At 32.8% G+C, this 24,264-nt stretch overlaps 1 protein-coding gene across 1 annotated transcript in view; it reads right to left on the reverse strand.

Annotated features, from left to right (window-relative positions):
* LOC142319245 (uncharacterized) overlaps window positions 1-24,264 on the reverse strand; it is a 221,553-nt gene that overhangs the window by 69,325 nt on the left and 127,964 nt on the right. Inside the window, exon 2 of the mRNA XM_075356291.1 lies at window positions 19,722-19,819. Coding sequence (XP_075212406.1) covers window positions 19,722-19,802 — 81 coding nt within the window. The 5' untranslated portion in view covers window positions 19,803-19,819. The remainder of the gene's footprint in view (window positions 1-19,721; window positions 19,820-24,264) is intronic.

Raw genomic sequence — 24,264 nt, forward strand, 5'->3', positions numbered from 1 at the left:
TTCGGCTTTTCTCCAACCACACGTCGAGGTATTTAACGCATCCCGACGTGGAAATACTGGTCCCAGCAACATTAATTTGCATTTCTCGCAGTCTTCTCCCGACCAACGCTATTATGGAGGTTTTATTAGACGCTAACTGTAGACCTCTCGCCTCAAGCCAACAACTTATTCGCCGAACCGCATTATTGGCTACCTCCTCAACTTCTGATTCAGTGTGAGGAGGAAAAAATCATCTGCATATGCAACAAATTGAACGTCCCCATCAAACTCAAGTCTCAAAATCCCATCAAAAGCGAGGTCCCACAGGAGTGGACCGAGAACCGACACCTGCGGAATCCCACCAAGCACGTCAAAAACCAACTCACCATCTTCTGTGGGGGTTTTAAGCCTTCTGCAATGTACCTACATTGCATAATGTACCTACATTGCAGAAGGCTTAAAACCCCCACAGGCTTAAAACGACTACCTAGCTGTTAAATATGCCAAGAAGATACCCACTTATATTTCTTTCTTTCAGCACATCAATAATCGTCGGCCACTGGAGACTACTAAAGGCGTTTCTGACGTCTAGGAAGACCACTAACGGGATCCTCCGTCGACGCCCAGTGCCACTACTTCGATCTCTAGCCCATTCAGTTACGCGTTTCAACGCGTCAATTGTGAACTTCCCCCTAACAAAGCCATATTGATCAGGGGAAAGCCCACCCTTCGTTTCTACCTCGCACCAGAGCCTGTCAGCGATAAGTCTCTCCAACAGCTTGCCCAGTGTACTGAGCAAGCATATCAGACGATAAGAGACACCTCTCCCTTCTTTGGTACCAGGACCAACCGCGCTTCCTTCCAACAGGAAGGAAAGGGACAGCTCTCCAAAGCTGTATAATAGGCGTCCAGTACGACCCAATAATATTAATTCCTATTAATATTAATGAAACCATTTTTGTGCTGCCGATGAAAGGAAATTTTTAGATATTTTACAAGATGACAAATTCATCAAAGATAAAAAATATATTTATATAATCAAGATATTTTTACGAGATGATAAAATCATATTGATTTATCATCAATTTATTTTCAACAAAAATCATACCGTACTGCGTTGTCATAAAGCACCTAAATAAAATGCTAAATACTCATCACCATTTTTACACATTTATTGCTTGCGTATATTTCCACCCGAAACATAACATCACATCTTGGGGGTCTCTCAAAAAGTTAGAATGTGAATTCAAAATATAAAAATCTGATGTGGACAACATGTAACTTCCTTGTACGCCTATTGAATTACATATACACATTTTTTGTTGCACTTATTTAAACTTTTTTTATTTGAAAGTGAGATAGGATCCTCCAATTCTTAATAAAGTGGACAGTTGCACAATTGCTAAAATATTAGTTTTTAATAATTATACAATTATTAATTCAACAATCTTACCTGAAATATTAGGATAGAGTAAAACTCCCTTTATTACTCTTTAAATACCCGTAATATCTATATAATACTATGTTTTATAAATCATTACACGATGAAACCATCAACAAAATGAAAACAAAAACGAATAATCACATGTTTCATTCACTAAATCTGATGTGAACACCACATGACTTCGTTGTACGCCTATTAAATTGCATATACACATTTTTAAAAGTACATAAAATTTTATTTTATTAATAACTTCTGATATTTTTTCATATTTTTTTCTAATTGTTATTATTGAATTATTCATGAACTTAATTTTTTTTTTTTTTAATCAATTAAAACTTTGTCTTTATGAGTATAAAGTATGTAAAATATAAAAAGGTGGTCGTCATGTGTTAAAATTGCATTGACTTAACGTCCTGTCACAACTCGACGCAATTTTAACCCATAATGACCACCTTAATATATTTTACATACTTTATACTCATAACGACAAAGTTTTAGTTAATTAAAAAAAAAAAAAATTAAGTTCATGAAGATGGAATTTGTTTCGAAAGCGCTAGGACTCATTAAAATATTGAATTATTATTTAATGCAAACGTTTTTTAATAATCAGAGGTAACAAAAGATAGTTTAAAAAAAAAGGAGATTCGAACCGAATCAGACAGGCAAATGTTGCGGCAATTAGCTTTTTCACTAGAGAATATTTACATTAAATAATGTATCTTTATACATTATTTAATGTAAATATTATGTTAAAAATGTAATATGTTAAAACATTTTTTTATTAATAAACAAAAAATTTATGCGTTATTATACATACAATACAGTAGGATATACAAAATTTAAAAAGTTAATAATAATCTGGAATATCATTTTTTTAAATGCACAAAGTACAACTTACGACCACTTCTTCTTAGCTTATTTTCTTTCATTCAATTTCTAATTTTTTCGTCGCGGTTTAGTTTATGATTTTTTTTTCTGTCCCTTTTTCTGTGACGACTATTATATTGTAAATTGTTTTTTGAATGTTATTTCTATCAGAACAATCCTCTTTCAAATCTATCTTTTTTGAGGACCTCTTCCATCTGTTTCAGGTAATTCGATTTGCTTGTCATGTTTCACAGATCGTCAAAGATTTATTTAATCTGTTGGGATCCATCCTGATCGTATGGCCCAAAAAAACGTAACCTTCTTTTCCTTTTCGCTTTTTCTAGGCCTTCTTGATTACAGTAGATCTCCTTATTAGATTTCAGTCTGTATCCTTCCACTATTACTTTTCGATCACTGATGTTTCTTTAGTAAGTTTCTTTGGATCTCGAGCAATTTTTCGAGGTCGATTAGATGTAATGTTACAATGCCATATAAGATTACTGGTCTCATTACAGTCGTATATTGATCGCGATCTTGGAGAGATTCTTCCTATTTTAGATTCCTTTAGTGATAAATTTAAGCTTCTCCAGTTTTAATATTCCATTTTCAATTGACGCTTTATCTATTCCTGTTCTGCTCGTAATCTCTCTTAGCTAATTAAAGCGGTCGGTAACATTTATCTTTCCGTATTTAGTCCCAATTGTCTTTTGTATGAATGATTTGATGCTCATAATGATAAAGGATATCTGTAGACCTGCTTTTTGGGCTATCTCTGTTAATTCTTCTATTTGTGTTACTGTATCTTCCTTCAAAGCAGCTAAAAAACCAGAACGTCAGCTAGGAATCTTATTTTGAGGTTTCAGTTTTTTGATCCGTTCTTCTCACCTCTATCAATCATCTGTCAAAGATCTATAAATCATCAGCAACTCGTGGCTATTTTCTTTGATATCAGAACGATGTGCAACCACCATCATGTTCTCTATTTGTTGATGATTTCGCTATATATACCACTACTCGTTCAACAGCCGCAGCTAAGACTACAACAGACTACTATATCTCGTCTTGAAATTTGGTCCAAAATCACCGGCTTCACGTTCTCGCCGGAGAAAACGAAATGCGTAGTCTTTTCTCGTCTACGAGACCATTTCACTCGACAAGTCCTGCTCAATGGAGAGTCAATTGCTAACTCTCCTGACGTTAAATTTCTAGGTTTACTTTTCCTTTCGACAGTCGTCTTACACGGGCTAAACACATTAAAAGCGAGATAGTAAAAAAATTAAAGCCGAGATGTTTAAAAATTTTAGATATGCTACAAGTCCTTAGCAACACCGATCGGAGAGCTCATCGATCACGTACGTTACGTTTGCACTATTCTTTAGCCCGATCCCGATTAGATTACGGTGGTATCATCTACTCTTCAGCGCGTCAAATGCTGGATGCTGTACACCACTCTTTTCTTCGTCTTGCCACTAGTGAGTTTAGATCAAGTCCCGTCGCAAGCGTACTTGTTGACTTCGGTGAGCCATCACTTATGCGGAATCAGATACTCGCACCTTACTCTGCCCGTCTTAAAGGAAAACCAAATCACCCGGTTCTTAAAGCAGTCCTCCTCGCAAATCCTCATTTCCAACGATATGAAAACCATCCTCGTAATACAGCACTAACGGGTGTCCGCTCCCGGCGATTAATATACCTTCTACATTTTGACCCGCCATCTATTTTCCCAATCTATCCCTGTACATATCCTAAGCGGAGACTTGACTATACGATCTCACCGTATATAATAATAAATTAACAACTCTTCTCATCTTTCAGCTAATATTTTACCGTTTTCTATCAGAAACAAACCCAGACGCAGTAGTATACAAAGATGGTCGAAGCAGAATGATACCGTAGGATAAGCTTTTGTTGCAAATGACAGAACGAGTGAGTTTGGTCTACCTGGTATTACAAGCGTCTACAATGCTAAACTGTACGTTAAAAATGGCCTTGAATATCATAAGATCAAAATATCCTTATCTGTAACGATTCGTATAGCGCTCTCCAAGCTTTAGAGGATTTGTATTCCAGACGTACTGTTGTCACCGAAATACGTAATACAATCGCTGAATTAAATCGTCTGAACACACAGGTGAATTTCTACCGGATAACTAGGCTTGTGGAAATCCTGGATAACGACCGTGCGAATTTTGCCGCTAAAGATGCATATAGCCAACCGGCTTTCTTCACTCGAGTTACAACTACCGATTTTATCGATTCAATTGAAGATAAACTTAGAAGAAGGTAGCAAGATGACTGGATTGCTACAACGGATAATAAACTCCGACACATAAACGATACGGTGTTACAACAGGACTCTTCATATAGGAAAATTCGCCGAGAGGAAGCGGTCCTATGTCGATTTCGATTAAGACATACCAAAGCTACTCACGGACACCTGATGTCACGGAGAACGCACCACCGTGCGTCCGATGCGAATGCCGCTTGACTGTGAACCCATCCTTGTGGACAGCAAATTAAAATTTTTTCCTTATGTCGCAAATTTAAATTTCAGGGACATATGGCGCGTCCTAGGAAATGACAAGAATGTACTAGACCGGGTATTATTACTTCTGAAAAGAATTAATATACTTAATAAGATTTAACCCGTCAAAATTTTGATATTATTTTTTTATTCACGTTTCATGTATTATCCTAATCGTTGCGTTTCTTTTATAGTTTCAATTTATTCCTATTATTATCTAAGTTTTCATCATAATTTTAACCAAATTTTGCTAATACTCTAATATCCTAAAAAAAACCTCTATTATTTTAACCCGGGCGATGATAACGCGAAAGCGTTTTCCACTCCTAAAAAAAGAAATCTACCAAAATTTTTTCGTTATTTTGTAAAAAACCAAAGTTGAATTATTATTATAATAGTGTTTATAATTTAATTAATTTCAGGATTAAATGTTTTTCATTAAAATTTTAATCCGTAGCTATCTAAAAATAAATGTTCAATATGTTTTTTCTCTGTGATATTTGTATAACACACTATTTTGTAATACTTAACCATACCTGTTCATGTTTAATTCTTGTATATATTATCTCAGTTGTGTGGTTAATTTAAGAGTTTTTTTATCTGTTTAAACAATATTAACAAGCACAACATTTTAAAATTTACATAATCTTCTACTAAGTTTACATAAAATAATAATAATAATAGTAATACTTTTATCAAGGTTAATAAAACAAAGATTTTATATAAACATCTAAAAAATTTTAAATAAACAATTTATATAGAATTAAATAACATAACTAATATCTAGAGCAAAAGAAATGCTTGTCATATGTTTGTGATGCATTTTTTACAATAAATTTAATTTATAAAATCTAATGGAATTATTTTCCGCCCTATTTATATTAAATTAATGATGATGGGGGAGGTTTTACAGAATCTTCAAATGAAAATAAAGATTAAATAATATATCACATCCTTACCTATTCCATTTAAAATATTTCAGTTGCCCTCCATGGGACTTCAGAGGCGTATTGATTTCATACCAAAAAATTACATCGTTTCGTGGTAAAAGTATTTACTAAATTTTATTTAATTACTGAAAAGTTATTTAAGGATTCCCCGTACTTTATTAAAACTATTATTTTCTACCCTAATTTTTCCAAAGATTTTCTTTATTTCTAATGTGAAAATACTTTTTTTTTTTAATATATATATATATATCTCAATTACATCATGCTGTTTATTAGTGAATTATAATATTACAATTCTACGCGATGATTACGTAAAAAAAATTCAAATATCAGTGTAGACCGAAATTCTACATTATGTTATTCGTTAATCGTAATACGACATGTTATCTCTAAAGTAAAGACCGTTTCGTTATAAAAAAATTTATTCTGAAAACTTTATAAATATTTTTTATTTCTCTTAAACTACAATGTATGTAGTTTAAGAGTTTATTACTTCTCTAAATAAACGCCACATGAACTAAGACATTTATCTTAGCGATACACTAGCTTCAATATACCCTCGCGGTATTCATCTGCCGCCAATCCATTCAGCCACTGATTAATAGCATTTTTAAGTTCATCGTCACCCGCGAATCGCTTACCGCTCAAGAATTCTTAATTTCTCAAAGAAATGGTAATCAGAAGGAGCTAAATCCGGATTATATGGTGGGTGATCGTAAATTTCCCATCCAAATGTTCTCGGTAAATCACGTGTCGGGCCCGCAACATGTGGACGTGCATTATCGTGCAGCAGGACGACGCCGTAGGTCAGCCGTCCACGAGGCCGATTTTGAATGGCGCGCCGTAAGTTACGTAGAGTTTCGCAGTAGGCGTCTGCATTTATAGTCGTTCCACGTGGCATGAAATCGATCAGCAGTACGCCAAACCGCAGGAAACTGCGGTTATCAGTTTGAGTCCAAATGGCTGTAGCTTGATCTTTGTCGGTTTGGTTGGTGATTGAGGATGACGCCATTCACTTGACTGCCGTTTTCTCTCTGGCGTCTAATACAAAGTCATGTCTCATCGCCGGTAACAATCGAATTAAGGAACTCATCGCCTTTTTTGTGTAGCGCATTAAAAATTCAAAAGCAGATCCCAGTCGAATTTTTTTTTGTGACGTTCCGTTAAGACGTGCGGCATCTAACGTGCACAAACCTTTCTGAAGCCTAAATCGTCATGAAAAATACGACCGATAACAGCTTTTGAAACATCAGGAAAAAGAAGAGCCAGGTCGGGATATCGTTGAGCGACGATCTTTTCTGATTTCATAATCGACGCGTTTCAACAAGACCTCGGTGATGTTCGAGGGCCCCTCGAACGTTCTTCATCGTGCACACTGAGTCTGTTATTTTCACACCGTTTTCAGACGTTTCTTTCATTCATTACATTATCACCTTAAAAAGCAATCAACTGCCTATGAATTTCAGCCGGCTTAACGTTTTGATGGTTTAGAAAACGTAAGACTCCACGTATTTCACAGTCGGCGGCAACATCGATTTTCCTATTCATTTCATAACGTAATAACTTACAAGTAATCAAAGATACTACAACGCGACAACTTACAGATAACAATGCAGTGTGTACATTACTGGCGTGGCCATGAACGACACAGAAGGAAAGAAATTTCCCAGCGATCTTTACTTTAGAGATATCCCTCGGATATTATAATAAAATTATAATCACATGTAAAACGGGAAAAAAACAGTCTGTGCTGAAATTTGATAAAATTATCACAATTTCAACAGGTTTACGACGAAGAGAGACATAAGTCCTTACATACTTTGACAAATGCAGACTTCAAGCTGCGAGTATGAAATTTTTGCGATCTACCTTAGGAGCAATGTGAACAAATCGGATCCGGAATGATGACACTCATCAAACGTTAGGTATTTGTAGCTTGAGTGAAAGTTTACCTGAATATCATTTAAGTTGGAAAGCTTACACAGTGAGAATAAACGGTTAATGTACCTCTGTAGGTAGAATCAGAAGTTTTCGTACTGCGGGAAGACTGAAAAAGTGATGGATAAAACACCTCCATTGAATTTCATCGTTTCAATATCAACATTACACAAATAGATTACTTTAATTACAAATGTACTAAGAAGTTACATAGAATTCCATTTTATATCACAAAAATAAGAAAAAAAATATTGTTGATGTAAGAAACAGGAAGTAAGGGATAATGGGTGAAAACGATTATTAAATCGATTAATAAATAACAAATTTCATTCGTTAAAAAGTTTTCACTGTAAGTGATCTGGGAAAAAAATTACAACGGAGTTAATAGGGAGATATTCTCTACTAACTAATCCCAAGAAATTAAGAGCCAAAAAGCACGCTGTTTTAAATTTCGCGTAAATGTAAATTTTTGTCTTAATCGCTTTATTTGGTTATTGCATAACAAAGTTATTGTTGTTTTTTCTTTTTTTTGAAATCAGAATTTTCATGAATATATTTGAGAACTTATCGTAGTTATCCTCAAATTTAAAAAAATAAAACGACCAAGCGTAAAACAGATTAACCGCGTTTAATATTTTAATAAAGTAAAAAAATGCAATATAAATAACTAAGAGTATTTTTTTTTTTAGTTTGGCTGACTGAGGAGCACGTGTTATATTTTGCATTCATTCTCTTAATTTAGGAGCTTTGTTTCCTGGTTTTCCAACTATTCTTCATTCTTTCATTTTGTTTCTGTTCTCTCTTTTCACCAGACGTTGTCGATTTCTCTTTTCTTCTCTTTGTACCCTTGAAATTTTGTAGCAGTTTTCTAAAAGTTGTTATATCTTGTACATTGTTTCTTTAGATATTTTCATTCCTTTTAGGTCTTTTTGAACCACTGAAATCCACTGATTTCCATTCTTTTTGTTATAACTGTAGTTGAAGATGTTTTTTTAACTTGTTATCATTTATCTTAATGGTGGCCTAAGTATATGGCTCTTCTTTTTCACATGGAATCTGACATTTTCTCAGTTTCATTGTTTTTTTTTTTAATTTATTACTTCTGAAGAAGTATTTTATTATTATTTTTTTTATATTGTCAGATATTAAATTAGTTAATTATACTGTCAGGCATAAAATAAGTTTTGGAATAGTACTGTAACGACGCACTAACATTCTATTGACTAGAACGAAATTTTCCCTAAGGTCGGGTTTAAAATTTCGTAGTATGCAGTTTAAATCGACGAGGAAATAAAAGAACAACTTATATAAATACGATATTATTAAAAGTATTTATTATCTTTAAAATAAAACGTAGCTCAACAGGAAGTGTGTAGTAGTAATATTTATTGCAAAACAATAAAAATTAGAATTTAAATAACGTAACAACACGTGTTAACTGTAGTATTTATATTTTTAATTATAAAGCATACACTTTAAAATTTAAATGGACAAATCTGTATTGATTTCCTCAATAAAAAAAATATATAAATAATTCAATTATAAAAGATTTACGAATTGATAATAATTTTCAAGCACCTTAATCAATTTAAAACAAAAAAAATTGAAGTAAAAAAAAAAAAAAAAAAAAATTGAAGTGTCCTTATGTATAATAAAATTATTAGGGATTTAAGAACTTTTTATTAGATTTTTAATAGAACTGGTTTCTTTCATTTAAATAATTCTATATTTTTACACATTTCTTATGATATTACTTTAAAGAAACTATTGATACTTAGATATTCATTATTGGATAACCCAATAAGAAGGAATGATATTTATTTTTAAAAAGAAATACCAGGGAAGGCGTGCATCAAAAAATCTGATGTGAACACCACTTGACTTCCTTGTACGCCTATTAAATTACATGTACACTAGAGTGGTCCAAATAGGGCAAAATTTTTGTCGAAAAACGTGCACCCCCTGATTGAAAAGTACTCTCAAAAACAAAATTTTTGACGCGTTGATGAACCCTTTCCGTTCGAAAAAAGTCATCCCCCACTCCACTTAACATGGGGATTTAACATGGGTTTTAGGTTATTTTAAAGTCGTGACGATATAGCGCTAGCATGTTTCATCACAAAACTTCAAAAATAACGTATATAAGGGTTTTTGGGGTCGGAGAACACGAATTTGAAGTCAAAAACTTATTTTGACACATTGTAACTGTCAAAATCGCTGTCAATCAATTGACAACTAGCGTTCTTATGAAGGAAAATCAATGTTAGACATTACAAACAACGTTAATTAGGGTTTTTGGGGTCGGAGAACACGAATTTGAAGTAAAAAAAACTCATTTTGGCTAGGTACGCTAGCTCTTTTTGATGAAGACATCTCAACTGAATTAAAACTGAAAATGGTTGAAAAACTAGCAATTTCGGGTGAAACTTACGAAAATTTATTATCTACGACAGATGATGATTGTGATTAAGATAACGAACCTGCTCACACGAAACGCTACGAAACTAAAAATGTTAACGAATTGTTAAACAAAGAAATCGACTTTTTTGTCAACACGGAGTCCTTGAATTTTTTTTAAACGATTCGAACTTGCGACTAGCTTTCTAGAAATTGATCCATGTAAGTGGAGCGAAAACGAAGATTATTTGGCTGCTTTGAATTGTGTTAAAAATCTAAAGGTCGTCAATGACTGCTCAGAAAGAATGGTTAAGTTGGTGAAAGAATTTAGATGTAAATTCACTAGAGATGAAAGTCAATTGCAATATATACTACAAATTGTAAATGATCATCGCAAAAAACATCCAAATGTATATAATTACATTACATATGTAATGTAATATAATAATAGAAATAGAAATCATAAAATTTTAACAACATTATTTGAATAATTATATACATGAATATAACATTTTTAAAATAAAATGAGAGTTGATCTTTTTGAATCTATCCTTCAGATTTTTTTTAATTGACAACGACTTCAACAGTTTTAATGTGTCAAAACAATTTTTTCACTTAAAATTCGTGTTCTCCGACCCCAAAAACCCTAATTAACGTTGTTTGTAATGTCTAACAATGATTTTTCTACATAAAAAAGCTAGTTGTCAATTAATTGGCAGCGATTTTGACAGTTTTAACTTGTCAAAATAAGTTTTTAACTTAAAATTCGTGTTCTCCGACCTCGAAAACCCTTATTAACGTTATTTGTAATGTCTACTATTGATTTTTATACGTAAAAACGCTAGTTGTCAATTGATTGACAGCGATTTTGACAGTTACAATGTGCCAAAATAAGTTTTTGACTTCAAATTCGTGTTCTCCGACCCCAAAAACCCTTATATACGTTATTTTTGAAGTTTTGTGATGAAACATGCAAGCGCTATATCGTAACGACTTGAAAATAACCTAAAACCCATATTAAATCCCCTTTAAAATTCAAGTGGAGTGGGGGATGACTTTTTTCGAACGGAAAGGGTTCATCAACGCGTCAAAAATTTTGTTTTTGAGAGTACTTTTCAATCAGGGGGTGCACGTTTTTCGACATAAATTTTGCCCTATTTGGACCACTCTAATGTACACATTTTTTTAAAATTAAAAAGTACATAAAAATTTATTTCATTAACAACTTCTGATATCTTTTCATATTTTTTTAAAATTATTACTGAATCATTATTTATCGTAAAAGTTTTTTTTCACAATCAGAGGTTAATAATTGTTAATACAGCAATATATTTAAAATAAAAAAAAAAGTTAAAAAAAAAGTCTGATTCGAACCGATGTGTTTTCTCCTAAGATTCAAATGTTTCATTGATTAAATTTTATTTGACTGTAAGTCTGGAACCAATGAAAATAAGTAAATTATATCGTTGTAAGCTCTCAATGAGGGCATCCTAGTACTGCAGTTAAGACAAAGTCCAAAATCCAATTTTTGGCGATTTTGGTTTTTTTTTTGACACTTATGGTTCAGTCGATTGCAGTAAAAGGGATGGTGAATAACTAGATGTTACAACACTCCTAAATTCAAAATTTAACATCCTACGGCTAATCGTTTTTGAGTTATGCGAGATAGATACGTACGTACAGACGTCACGCCGAAACTAGTTAAAATGAATTCAGAGATGGTCAAAATGGATATTTCCATTGAAATCTGAAAACCGACATTTTTCTTGATCACAATACTTCCTTTACTTCGTACAAGAAAGTAAAAATAACATATTTTTTTAAAGGAGGTGCTATGACGAAACGCGATCACTTCAATAATAAATATTTTTTAAATTGTATAAAAATGGTTGATTTGGGAAATAAATTTATTATTATTATTGAGAAAAAAACTGACTCGGGTTATACATGAGTAAATATTCAACTTCAATCTATTTTTAAAAAATTGAATCCTTAAACAGCCAAGGTCATCGAATCTGTCTTTATTAAACAATAATCGTAATTTGATTTTAACATTAATTAATTAATCGTAATTTGATTTTTAAGTGTGCACTGTATCTTAATCTAATTAATTTGAATTCGTTCGTAATGATTATAACACGCATGTAATATGTAAACATTATGTCCAAGAAGTCACAGTATCGATTCCTAGACAAATATAAGTTGTTCGTTTGAATATAATTTGAACATTTACATATATTTGTATTTAAGAATTATTTACTCAGTCTTTCTGTGTATGCACCTTTGTGATAAGCGTTTTCACATCCTCCGTGACACGTTACGAAGCATCTCCGAAGTTACGGTTCGAAAGGTTTTTTCCTCGCCGATAGCAATTCTTCATCTGTACCACATCAAGACACACATCCCTTGGTTATTCCCCGTAGTGAATCGGCAGGCCTAGTAAGGTCGGGGCTTCGTGGCGGCCGTTGTGATGGAGCTGCCACCAGCATTTAAAAAAACATAGGCAGCATAGACGGGGCGTACTAAACCAAGAGTTACGGGAGACGGAAGGTTAATTTTTTTCATCCTTAAAAATACACTCGTACAAAAAAAGTTAGCTATCGACAAAATCCATTATTATTCTAAATGAAAAATTATACCATCCTTCAAGAGTATCTGAATTTAAACTAAACGTTAACCAATTACACGGTCGATAGAAATAAATATTAATAAATAAACAATTAATTACAAGAATAATTTTTAGAAAATTAAAATTAATTAAGAATTTAGTTTACTTAACGTTGTTTTTCTGTGAACGTTAATAATTTTTATAATGTTTAAGCGATAAGAAACGTAATACATTTTACATTATTTATTTACTAACAAAATTCCTTTAATTCGTAAATTCCACTCGTGAAGTGGATCTGGGAACCGTTTATATTTTAATTTTGTATTACAAATTTATAGAATAGAAATTTGAAGCACACGATGTAAAAAATATCACTACTTTCGAAAATCACATCCTGGAAACTGTTCATTTAGGAAATCATGCACTCTGAAGAGCACAATAATCCGGAGTCACGACTTACTGTATCCCGATACGTTGCACGTACCCTTCTATTGAAGTCGAAGTATCTTTCCAAATAAGAATCACCGTTCACGTACTCTTGAAAAAAATTGGTCTGAACCACTATCATGATGTCATCCCGGCTCATGTCATGTCATGTAGTGGATTCCTTTCCGACTCGCGCACAAAATGAGGAGGATACTTCTTAGCCAAGAAAACCACGTCCCTTCATCGTGAATCGGGATAAATTTTACGTCATCAGAAAACAATAATTATGTGTGGGAAATCGCATTTGGAAATCAACACGTTATTCTATGTTCCCATTCGATAATCATTCACAAAAGCCAGTAGAAATGTTTTCAAAAACAAATAATTTTTAATACGATCATGCATTGTTCGCCGCGGTATATTAAGCTCGGTTTAGGAATAGATTTAACTGACCCACCGGCTTGGTCTAGTAGTGAACGCGTCTTCCCGAATCAGTTGATTTAGAAGTCGAGAGTTCCAGCGTTCAAGTCCTAGTTACACCGATTACTTTTACACGGATTTGAATACTAGATCGTGGATACCGGTGTTCTTTGGTGGTTGGATTTCAATTAACAACACATCACAGGAATAGTCGAACTGAGACTGTACAAGCCTACACTTCATTTACACTCATACATATCATCCTCTGAAAGGTAATTACCGCAGGCTAAACAGGAAAAAGAAAGGAATAGATTTAACTGGAGTCTGCTTAATCGAATCGATCTGTCTCTAATATCATTAACCATGTACTTCGTACAAGGAAGTATTGTTATCGCGAAAAATTTCGGTTTTCAGATTTCAACGGAAATATCCATTTTGACCATCCCTGAATCCATTTTGATTAGGTTCGGCGTGACGTCTGTACGTACATATGTATGTGCGTACGTATGTATCTCGCATAAGTCAAAAATGAGTAGCCGTATAATGTTGAAGTTTTGGATTTAGGACTGCTAACATCTAGTTGTGCACCTCCCCTTTTGATTGCAATCGACTGGACCAAAAGTGTCCAAAAAAGCCCAAAATCCAAAAAAAAAAATGGGTTTTGAACCTTTTCCTAACTGCAGTAATAAGCTCTCACTGAGAGATTTTCAACGATATATCATAAGTGGTACTTATTTTCATCGGTTCCGGAGTTAGAACCCAATAAAACTTTAATCAATCAAATGTTTGGATCTTACAAAGGGGAAGGCACATCGGCAAGAATCCGACTTAATTTTCTTTTCTTTTTTTAAAATTTATTTATATTGATTTTTTTAATAATTATTAACCTCCGTTTGTAAAAAAAAATTATAATAAATAATAAATCAATAATGAAAAAAAAAGTAATAAAAAATAAATATGTAATTTAATAGGCGAACAAGGAAGTCATGTGGTGTCCACTTCAAATTTTTTTAAATATGTATAATCAACAGACGGCCAACTGTTGACAAAAATGTATCGCCGCCACGTGTTTGTAATCTTTTGTTTACAACGCGATCTGTTTTTAACACTTCTGGAACAAATGGGTGTTTTTCCCGACCCACTATTGTTTTACGAGGCGGGTTCTTGTTAAAGCGTACACGAAATACTTTCATTATACGTGACATTCTTTGAACCGTGCGTTGATTTTCCTGCATTCAACCGCTCCACAACACTGTAACTGCGTTCGCTCACATCAGCCACAGCTTCTCAATTAAAACAAAACAGCGAATCAATCTACGTGACCTTGAGGGCAGGGATATCAACGGCGGTAAATAAATTATTTCTTAGAAACCGAAAATCGCACGCTTTTCAAATCAGTAGCAAAATATTAATCGCTGGAGAGGATAAGGGGGAGCTTCTCAGACGTACCGTAATAATTTATTATCTTATCATTTTTACGATCAAATTGAATAACTACCGTCATTAAACTACTCTACCTCAATAAACCACCCTTATGGTTATTTTTCGAGTAATATTTGATTTATTCACCAGATTAATAAATAAATACCTGTTAATTATTTTTTGTTTTTAATTTTGATATACAAGTGTGCTGACGTCATGCGTACAATAATTAGAAATTAATAAATAAATGAAAAAAATAAAATTCATTTCATTTACAATTCGGCAATGCATTTTATAATAAAAGTTAAATTAAATTACCAACACATTGAAGAGAGATGTTAGAGAATTTGCTTTTGGTTGAAGTTTTATTATAGTGTCTCGTTTTCGCGGTTCGGCAAGGATATATAGAGAGACTAACAAACGTAAAAATTTCTTAAAAAAACAATTTATTACCCTGAAACATATAAAAAAAGTAATAAAAATACTGATAACAACAATGATAATAATAAAAATAATAATAATAATGATAATACGTATACGTAACATACAAAAGACTAATTAAAATGAAAAGAACAAGGTGTTTTTAATGACACTGAACTTATAAAAACCAGAATACAGTCCAATTTACTAAAAACGTTACAATGACCGCTAGAACCTAATATTACATGAACAACAAGATAAAAATAGAACAGTCTAAAGTTCATAAAATTCCATTTTCCGCAAATATTATTACTTTTACTGTTTACAACATAACTAACCTGCAGTTTACGAATGTGTAGAATATCAGTAGAAAATCAGCTGATTTGGGAGGACGCGTTCACCACTAGACCAACCCGGTAGGTTACTCGTGACGTACTTTTTTTTTTAATTCCTACATCCCTGGGCCGGACATCCAATTAAGTATACTCGGTCCAGGGACGTGTCCTTCCGACTCTAAGGAGGTCTCCCCATCCACCGGCTTAACATCCGGCACGACAGGTCAACCCCCTCGGTTCTGGATCTTTTGTGCCTGCCTCTAATCCCCGGCGGGGGAAACAGGGCCCGGCTATGCCGTTCCCCCCCCCCACCTGGAACCGGGTCTCGGTCATTATGCCTTGCCTCAAACCAAAGGTGCCAGCACCAAGGGCCCAAGCACCCCCAGAAAACCAACACCCTCGGCCGGGTCTCGGTCTTAACTTAACCCCTCGCGAAGGCTTTCCCATGGAGTCCCCATCCCCTCACAGGAACCCATACACCTAAGCATACAGGTCCTCCGAGACGGTGCTGTCCATCCTTCCCTACACTTAGTACTCTAGTAACCCCGGCTTCGATATTCCTCGTACGGAGAACTGTTCTCGCGAAGTTTGCGAACCGTTTCCAGTTATTTTCAGAGGCCAACATCCACTCCACAAGATTTCCCGTCAGAATGCGTTCATCTACTAATCGTTGGCGGTGTTGCGCCCATCTATGGCACTCGAACACCGTATGTTCGGCGTCATCTACACCCTGACAGTATTCACAAACAGGCGTCTCCTTCTTACCAATTCTATTCAGGTAGGTGCTGAAACAGCCATGGCCAGACATTAATTGGGTAATGTGGTAATCCATATTACCGTGACGCCGTTCCAGCCAGTTATCTAATTCATGTATTAGTCGCCTGGTCCACTCTGCTACTGATGACTCGGTCCAGACCGTCTTCCACTCATTCCTGACCACCTCTTCTGCTTCAATTTTATTATGACCAGCCGCCCTTAGCCTCCTACCTTTGCCTTGTAGGTAAACTGGCGGAACTGATGCCAAAACGCATAACGCCTTGTACAACATTGTACGGTAACCTGCCACTACACCTAATAGCGCCGCCCGATGCATACTTGTCAGTTTTTGTCTGTTTCTTTGTATATTTACAGCATCAGCCCATATTGATGCCGCGTATAGTACAGACGACACCATCGCAGACGTGATGAGCCTCCTACTTGACGTTCTAGGTACTGTGTGTCCAGCTAGGTAGTGTGTGTACTCGTGACGTACTGTTCACTCGTTATCATACACTCACTGTTACCGTCGTCACCTCAACCGCGTCGAACTCGGGCTTGCGAAACTACTTTGTTATCGCTTGTTATCACGACTACCCCGAGTACACGGCCTCGCAGAACTGCTGACTGTTTTCGCCGGTTCCTGGCAGTATTTATATCCCCTGGCCTGCAGAACCAGTACCCGTCTCATCCCTTTAACTGTTGAAGCGTAATAATTTTCATCGTCCGCGCCCTTACGTTTTTCTAAAAATTCTTATTCCAGTCCGGTAACCCTTGTGATCGAACAACAATTTTTGAAGGTGCGATTATCTATATTATAAAGAACAGATTGTTAAACAGACCTGTTAGTCTGAGAAAAGAATCCCTTACAGTTTTATATGGATTCTTCTTTTCATTATCATTTTCTCTTTCTTTCTTGTTAATCGGGATAAATCCGTTACCCTGGTCCTGTTACAATAGTTTAATAATAGGAATAACAAGGGTTAGTCTTACAGGATAAAGTCTGTTTGTCATTATAATAGGATAAAGTTTTTATCATTATAATAAGCGAATGACTTTTTATATATTATTGTGTAATGTGTATGTGTCTGTATGAAAGCGCGTGCGTGTCTCTCTTTCTCTGCGCGTGTGCTTTGTATTGTCGATTACAATCATTCGGTATTCTATTTCAGAAAACTAAACATAAAAAATTCTATGTCAAATGTAGTGAAGAATTTTAATATCTATCTATTTATTGTTTTACCGATAATAATTTTATAACGCTGTAGCAGCTATAGCTATAAGGAAAAGTACGATGATCGATCAAAATGTTGGGTGTACAGGTTGCGGCCAATCTCGAGGTTTCATGACTCCCTCTAATCGAAAAATACAACAAAAATCCATGGAACTTTCCGGAAGGACGAACGTATACATGTACGTACGTATTTATGTTGTCCTCTTTTTTAACACATATACTTGGACTGCCTGAAAATTAAAACTTGAAATTAAAAAACAAATAATTGACAAGAGATGGAGTATTTCCCGCCGTTTAAAATTCCACCTTTTTGTAAGGAAATCGTAAGAATTTAAATTCGGTGCAGATTTTGTATTTGTATGAGTATGTTTACAGTATTGAAATTTTAACTTAGATGTGGGATAAGTAAATCCCACCTCTAAGTCCGATAGACTTAAAGTTTAGCTAATTTAGCTAAAATTCGACTAAAATTGAGTTAAAGTTTAAGCTTTAATTAATTAACTAAAACAATTAAGTGTTTTAGTTTTCGATACGTATTTCCAAACGGAGTATTAAGAATTCATGAAACTCGGAAAAAATATTCTTCTACATAAGTTATGAATTATGTTAAATGTTGGCTAACATGGGATAAAAGGGTACGATCGTGCCCAAAATATTTTTTTTTTAGATTTTACGAAATTTTTCAAAACCGACTTAACTATTAATTAACGAATCAGGCTAAAGTATTTTCTTTGCATGAGATATTAATTATATTAAGTTTTAGGTCCCTACAAATAAGCGGGTACCCGGTGCCCAACTTCATTTCATTAGTTGGCTTCAAATATCATAAACAGATTTTATATTAAAGTGCGAAATTCAATTAACATTTTTTCTTATAAGGGAATCATACCGTAATGCGATATTCATCTTTATATGATGTAAACATTACTGCATTTGGTGCACTCTTATCACCTAGTGAAATACATCGTCAAAACCTTTAGAAACATACTGAAGGACTTGATTTCTAAAGTCGTTATCTAAAATCGTTATCCATTTCGTATTTCATAATTGATTCGATCGATTTTTAAGAAGAAATAATAATAACAATCATAACGATATGCATATTTAAAAAACTCTATGGTATATTGAAATAAAAATCTGTTTTGGGGAAACCGGAAAACTTGTGCAACTCTTTGCCGGCTTTTACAGGATTTTAATAGTATTATTTAAAAAAATAGATTTTGTGCTATTTAATAAATATAAAAATTTAAGTCGTATATATATATATATATATATATATATATACACCTTAATATTATACGACTTATATATATATATATATATATATATATACACATATACCTTTTTTGTTAAAAATTCATAGACGTTTTGATTGTCTTGGCTAAATTTACAAAATTTTACTCCTTTGTTGAATGTTTATTTTGTATATTTTATTTATTTTTTATACCAGACGTTATTTTTTTTTCAATTTGGATTCGATTACAAATCATTTCCTATTAGCCAGCGCAATTCTCTGATATCTGGTATAACGGGGTATTAACAGTAAGTATAGTTTTTAAATATATTTATAATTTACATACTCTTTGTAGATAAATAACAAAAACAATAAAGTGCATCGTCAATTAATCAGATAAGATAAAGCCGGGTAGTATATTAAATTGTAAAAAAAAAAATCATACCGATGAACTTTGGCAACATTGTTATCCATTAAGTGCAAGCTTTATTGTGATATCTGAAATGAGTATGGCAACCTACATTACCGCACTTGATTCACTTAACCTCACTTATTTAATTAATTACTGCAATAATATATGTATAAACTACATAATTTTTTTTTATAGACTGTGTATGAAAGTATTTATTTATTAACACTTAATATTTATATATATGTAAATATTACAGATATTTTCCTTCGATAAAAAAATTATTACTGATAATTTTTTTAAAATAAATAAAACAATTAATCACTGTTATTCACAGTATTTAATTATAATTACTTACGTTAATAATACTTGACCCCAATACGACAATCCAGCCCCAGCCACCATCTGGTACAACCAGTTTCTGTCCGGTTACAGTCATTATTGAAATTTAACGATCTGAAAATAAAAATAGAGTAATAACTTTAAAATATAAATAAATGCTATGTTGTAAATAATATTTTTTTTTATATCTATTTACGTTTTATAAAACAAACAACATACACTAATTTTAATGATAAATTTTTAATTTTCAGCACTAAAATTATACGGATAAAATCTATATGTCTCTACATTAACTATATATACTATATACTATGTATATATATATATATATATATATATATATAGTTATATATAATATTAATAATTTAATATATATTTAATTTATTATATAATTTTTATATTTATATATTATTATATAATATATAGTTTATATATATATATAAATGTATATATAAACTTTTGAGCTGACGGTTATTTTGGGATCTGGGGTCTGAGGGATGTGAAATGTGAAGATATGTCGAAAATTTCCGGAAGTTGAATCATGTACCCGTTACTAGCTTTCTTATGAAATCTACCTAAAATAATCGACGGGGATAAATGTTATTGTTCATATAAACAATTTACAAAACAGCCATAATGTATTTTTTCAAAAGTATCACATTCCTGAATTTGGCGAAAGTTTTTCAATATATTTGTATTGTTGGAATTCTCATTGCAACCAGAATTCGACTGTAACAATTTTAATTATATAAAATTAAGGAGACGGGGTGATGAATGTAGATTTAACACTATTTTATGAATTAAAAAGGCGGGCGTGGAACGGCAATCCTCTTGTTAAAATTCGCACACTTTCAATTAAACCATTTTATAACACCGTGAAAAATTACTAAACAAGTTAATTGTAACAAATTGCAGTTATATAATAGAATGCAACCGGACTTTATTAAATACAAAACTGCCGTTCTACGCCGTCCAACCTTTTACTTCCTTGTACGAAGCAAAGGAAATATTGTAATCGGGAAAATTTTGATTTTCAGATTTAAACGGAAATATCCATTTTGACCATCTCTGAATCCGTTTTGACTCGTTTCGGCGTGACATCTGTACGTACGTGTGTATGCATCCCGCGTAACTCAAAAACGATTAGCCGTAGGATGTTGAAATTTTGGATTTAGGACTGTTGTAACATCTAGTTGTACACCTCCCCTTTTGATTGCAATCGACTGAATCAAAAGTGTCCGGAAAAAGCCCAAAATCTAAAAAATTGAATTTTTGACTGTTTCTCAACTGCAGTAAAACGCTCTCATTGAGAGCTTTTCAACGATATATCATAAGTGGTAGTTGTTTTCATCGGTTCCAGAGTTACTTAATTAAAATTTTAATTAATGACATTTGGATGTTAGGGGAAGCCACATCAGTTCGAATCAGACTTCATCCCCTTTTTTTTAACTTTTTTTTTTATTTTAAATATATTGATTTATTAACACTTATTAACCTTTCTTGTTAAAAAAAATGTACGATGAATAGTAATTCAATAATAAAAAAATATCAGAAGTTTTTAACAAAATAAAATTTTATGTACTTTTCAATTTAAGATATGTGTATACGTAATTTAATAGGCGTACATGGACGTCATGTGTTGTCCTCATCAGATTTTTAATCCATAAAATACTTTCAAATTTATATCAACAAGAGCTTTCAAAATTTTATTACTTAATTAAGAGGTTATAATAAATTTAAATAAAAAACTTTTCAAAATCGTTTAAAAATATCCCTTTCGGCACGCCAGAAGACGGAAGTAGATTTCACCGATTCTAAGTAGGGGACACGCTACAAATCATTCATCTCATCCTCTGAAGTAATGCTTAACGGTGGACTCGGAGGTTAAACAAAAAAAAAGAAAAAAAGTAGGGGATAAAAAAGATTTCCTCCTTTAGTTAAGAAAAACTTCAAATTTACTCGATACAACGGTTGCATGTGAAAAAAAGTTTCTCATGTTCAGCATACTACAAGCCCAATCTTAAAATTCCAGCAACATTTTGGTCATCCCTTGTCGTAAGGTTTGGTCGTATCAAAAGTTATTTTAGGTAATGCTTAGAGAACTAACGACCACTATAAACCGATTCGATACTGTGCCTGTTAAGGGAGGTATGATTCTTTATTTTCTTCGAAACCCCGTTTTTTCAACCCCCTGAGCCAATGGTTAGTAATATAAAAAAAACTTTACTTAGATAAGTTTTAGGCCTTTATCCAAAAAATAGTAGGATTTTTAAGTGAATTAGATATGTTTCTTAAAAAGAAAGTTATAGCGATATTTTGTTTTTTTTCGAAAAAGGTCCCCATGGAACGATTTTGGTCTTTAACGAACTCGATCGAGATTTTGGGACGAGTTATTTTTAAGAACATATATATATATATATATATATCCGGAAGTCGAATCTTGGTACCATTACAATAGGTAGCTTTCTTATGAAATTTACCTAATACAAAGTTACAGCCATATTCCAAATAAATAGTTGTTATTTTCTAAAGATTTTTGGCTGATTTTTTTTCAAGAAATAGTAAAGAGTAAGGGCTCTAAAAAATTAGGATTTTTACATTTTTAAGGCATTTTAAAGGTAACATGCGAGATGGATTTAAATTTAAAATAAATTAAATTTTTTTGTATTTAATTAAAAAATGTTTTTTGTTACCACACCATTGGAGTGAGACGGGGAAAAGTTTTTATAGTGGTTTGAAGGCCTATTGAAATAGAAAATAAAAAAGTGTTGCGGGTGTGTGTGTGTGTGTGTGTGTGTGTGTGTTAAAAGTATTGAAAAAGAATTGACTTAAATACTTCGGGCTATGACAATCCTATCCAAAATGGTAACCGTTTAATATTTTTCATAGCTACTTAAAAATGTGACCGACAGTTAATCCCAAACAGGGATCTCATACTGAAAAATAGGTCATTTTGAAGTAAGAGTATATTCAAAATTTTATAAATATTAAATGTATTGCTACTTATTGCGAAAGAAACTTTGAAACAAAATGTACAGTCATTACAAAAAAAAAAAAAATGTAATAATTTATAGAATATTTACAACCTACAATTAAAATATATATATATATATATATATTTCACTTTCTTGTGGACACGATAACTTCCGTAATTTTCCGACAATCACTTTCAAATTGATACTTAAAATATAATGACCCAAAATGTCGGCCGAGTTCGTTAACGGGCAAAATTGGGCCAAGTCTTTTTCGAAAAAACAAAATTCGCTATTTTAAGTAAAATATCGAATTCGTTTAAAATTCCTACTATTTTTTGGATAAGGGCCTAAAACATATCTAAGTAATATTTTTTTATATCCCCAACCATTGGCCCAGAGGCTTGAAAAAATGGGTTTTCGAAGACAATAAAAAATCATACCTCCCTTAACCTATTAAGGTATGCCTATATAGTATCGAATCGGTTTAAAGTGATCGTTAGTCCTCTAAACATTACCTATAACATTTGTCTGCAACAATTCTTGATATGACTAACCCTTACGGCAAAGGATGACCAAAATGCTGCTGGAATTGTAAGAAGATGGGGCTTGTCGTATGCTAAACCTGTGAAACTTTTTTTCACATGCAACCGTTGTCGTACTCAGTAAATTTGAAGTTTTTTTTAACTTTAAGATGGAAATCTTTTTTATCCACTACTTAGCACCGGTGAAATCTATCCCCGCCTTCCGGCATGCCGAAAGGGAGTTTTTTTTCTATATATGTCTAAATTTTAAATTTCCAAATATCAAATGAAAAACGCATTCTACCCTAGTTTCACGTGAATAAAAATAAAAAGGATAAAAGACAGACAAGTGTTGCCTGTCATACATCCTACATAGACAAGACTGGTGGTTCTAATAATTAATTTAATTTTTTCTATAATTTTTTTTTAACGACAAAGTAACACAGTAAAGTTACCCGCTATGTTATATGACGCTTAGTATTGTAGTACACCACAAATTCAAGAGTTATTGTCACGATTAATCGGTGAAATTAAAAAAAACTCTAGTCATAAAATTTTATTAGTAATTAATACATTAATTTTTCTCTGAATCACCTTAATAAAACGCTAATCTTGTCATCGTTATTAAATATTTATTACGCATACGTTTATTCCTATGAAGTATATCACCTCTTGTGGGCTCCCTCAAAAAATCAGAATGAGTTTTTAAGGTATAAAAATTGGCCGTCAGATCACTGTTTGGCCCCCGTAAATGTGAATCGTGAAGACAGATTTTTAGAAAATTAAAAACTTTAACTTATTCTTTTTGCGTTTTTATATTTATAAATGTACGATCTTAGCTAAAAACGATAGTCGTATAATCTTAAAATAAAGAAAAATATCCACCACCTCTATTCAACCAGACAACAGAACCGTTTTTTTCGTATAACTCAACGCAATACAGTCATCGAAAAATGTTGCAGCAAATTTAAAAAAGTCGTATCTCAGAAACTACTAGAGATAATCAAACGAGTATATATATATATATATATTTTTTTTTTAAATTCACCACTTCAAAAAGTTT

This window comes from Lycorma delicatula, chromosome 2 (assembly GCF_047948215.1).
Source record: "Lycorma delicatula isolate Av1 chromosome 2, ASM4794821v1, whole genome shotgun sequence".
NCBI classification, from domain to species: Eukaryota; Metazoa; Arthropoda; class Insecta; order Hemiptera; family Fulgoridae; genus Lycorma; species Lycorma delicatula.